Below are 1,121 nucleotides of genomic sequence, written 5' to 3'. Positions count from 1 at the left end.
CCAGGTCAATACACAGGATGGTGATGGTTCCCAGTGGCAGGGGAATATTGACAATGATGAACAGCAGGAAGGGTGTGATTTCTGGGATGTTGCTGGTCAGTGTGTAGGCGATGGACTTTTTAAGGTTATCAAAGATCAGGCGGCCTAAAGAGAGAGAAGCAAAACAAGTTACATCATGCAATACAGTCAGTGATCTAGCTCTGAGTTTGTATCAGAAATTTTGTTTTATTTAATCTGCAGAGAAACATAATCATCAACACTTCCATTTTACTTGATTTCTAATTTTCCATCCTCCTATTTCTACATATTTTTTTCATATTCTCTCATTAAAAACTCTTTATTGATTTAAACACTTTCAATCTTTCAGTTCTGTCTCTTGCATGTCTCACCTTCTTCCACTCCTGTGACAATAGATGCAAAGTTGTCATCCAACAAGATCATGTCTGCAGCCTGTTTGGACACATCAGAGCCTGAGATTCCCATGGCAACACCAATGTCGGCCTTTTTCAGTGCAGGAGAGTCATTCACACCATCACCTGTCACAGCCACAATGGCACCCTGGGAGAGATGAGAAAAGGTAAGGTGAAAATCAGAAGGTTACATAGCATAAATAAAGTTATATTGTTAGATGTATTTATCCCTTATTTTGTAACAATCTTTATTGTAACAATCTATGCAAGAGCCACATATTAATCCTCTTTTCATTCTTACAAACACAAGGAATAATAAATAAATTAGTCAAAATAAATAAATTATATGACACAGTGATTCACAAATACACTATATTGGCATGAATTTAAATTTACAAAACTGCAAAATAACCTGTACTTTTTCAGCACCTGTTTTTTGATTTTTTTTTTTTTTTTTTTGGAAAACCAATTGTAGTTTTTATATAAGAAAAATATTTTATTTGGTAATCATAAGTTGAATAAATAATCCTATCTCTCTTAAATGAAACTGTGATATTTAACTGACAACAAAATGTATGCAAATTCTAATATGAATGTTAATATTTTAATATAAAGTCTTTTATGTAAACTAATAAAAACCAAAGCCTTTCGGTATATCATAAGCAATCTAACCATCTCACAGTGAGGAAAACATTTTATGTGTCAGTCAGG

General features: G+C 33.1%; 1 protein-coding gene across 1 annotated transcript; it reads right to left on the bottom strand.

The window, feature by feature from the left end:
- Nucleotides 1-3: 3 nt before the first annotated feature.
- LOC111664544 (sodium/potassium-transporting ATPase subunit alpha-2-like) lies at nucleotides 4-577 on the bottom strand (the record flags this gene model as incomplete). The annotated part of the gene is made up of 2 exons (XM_023419193.2): nucleotides 390-577; nucleotides 4-144 (listed from the first exon to the last, which is right to left on the bottom strand). Coding segments are annotated over exons 1-2 (235 nt in total), but the record flags the coding sequence as incomplete, so codon positions are not given.
- Between the last annotated feature and the right edge of the window lie 544 nt (nucleotides 578-1,121).

This window comes from Seriola lalandi, unplaced genomic scaffold, assembly GCF_002814215.2.
Source record: "Seriola lalandi dorsalis isolate HSWRI2012SDOR001 ecotype SW California unplaced genomic scaffold, Sedor1 jcf7180002001594, whole genome shotgun sequence".
NCBI classification, from domain to species: Eukaryota; Metazoa; Chordata; class Actinopteri; order Carangiformes; family Carangidae; genus Seriola; species Seriola lalandi.
Note: the sequence above shows the minus strand (reverse complement) of the source record. Positions and strands in the feature narration are given on the sequence as shown.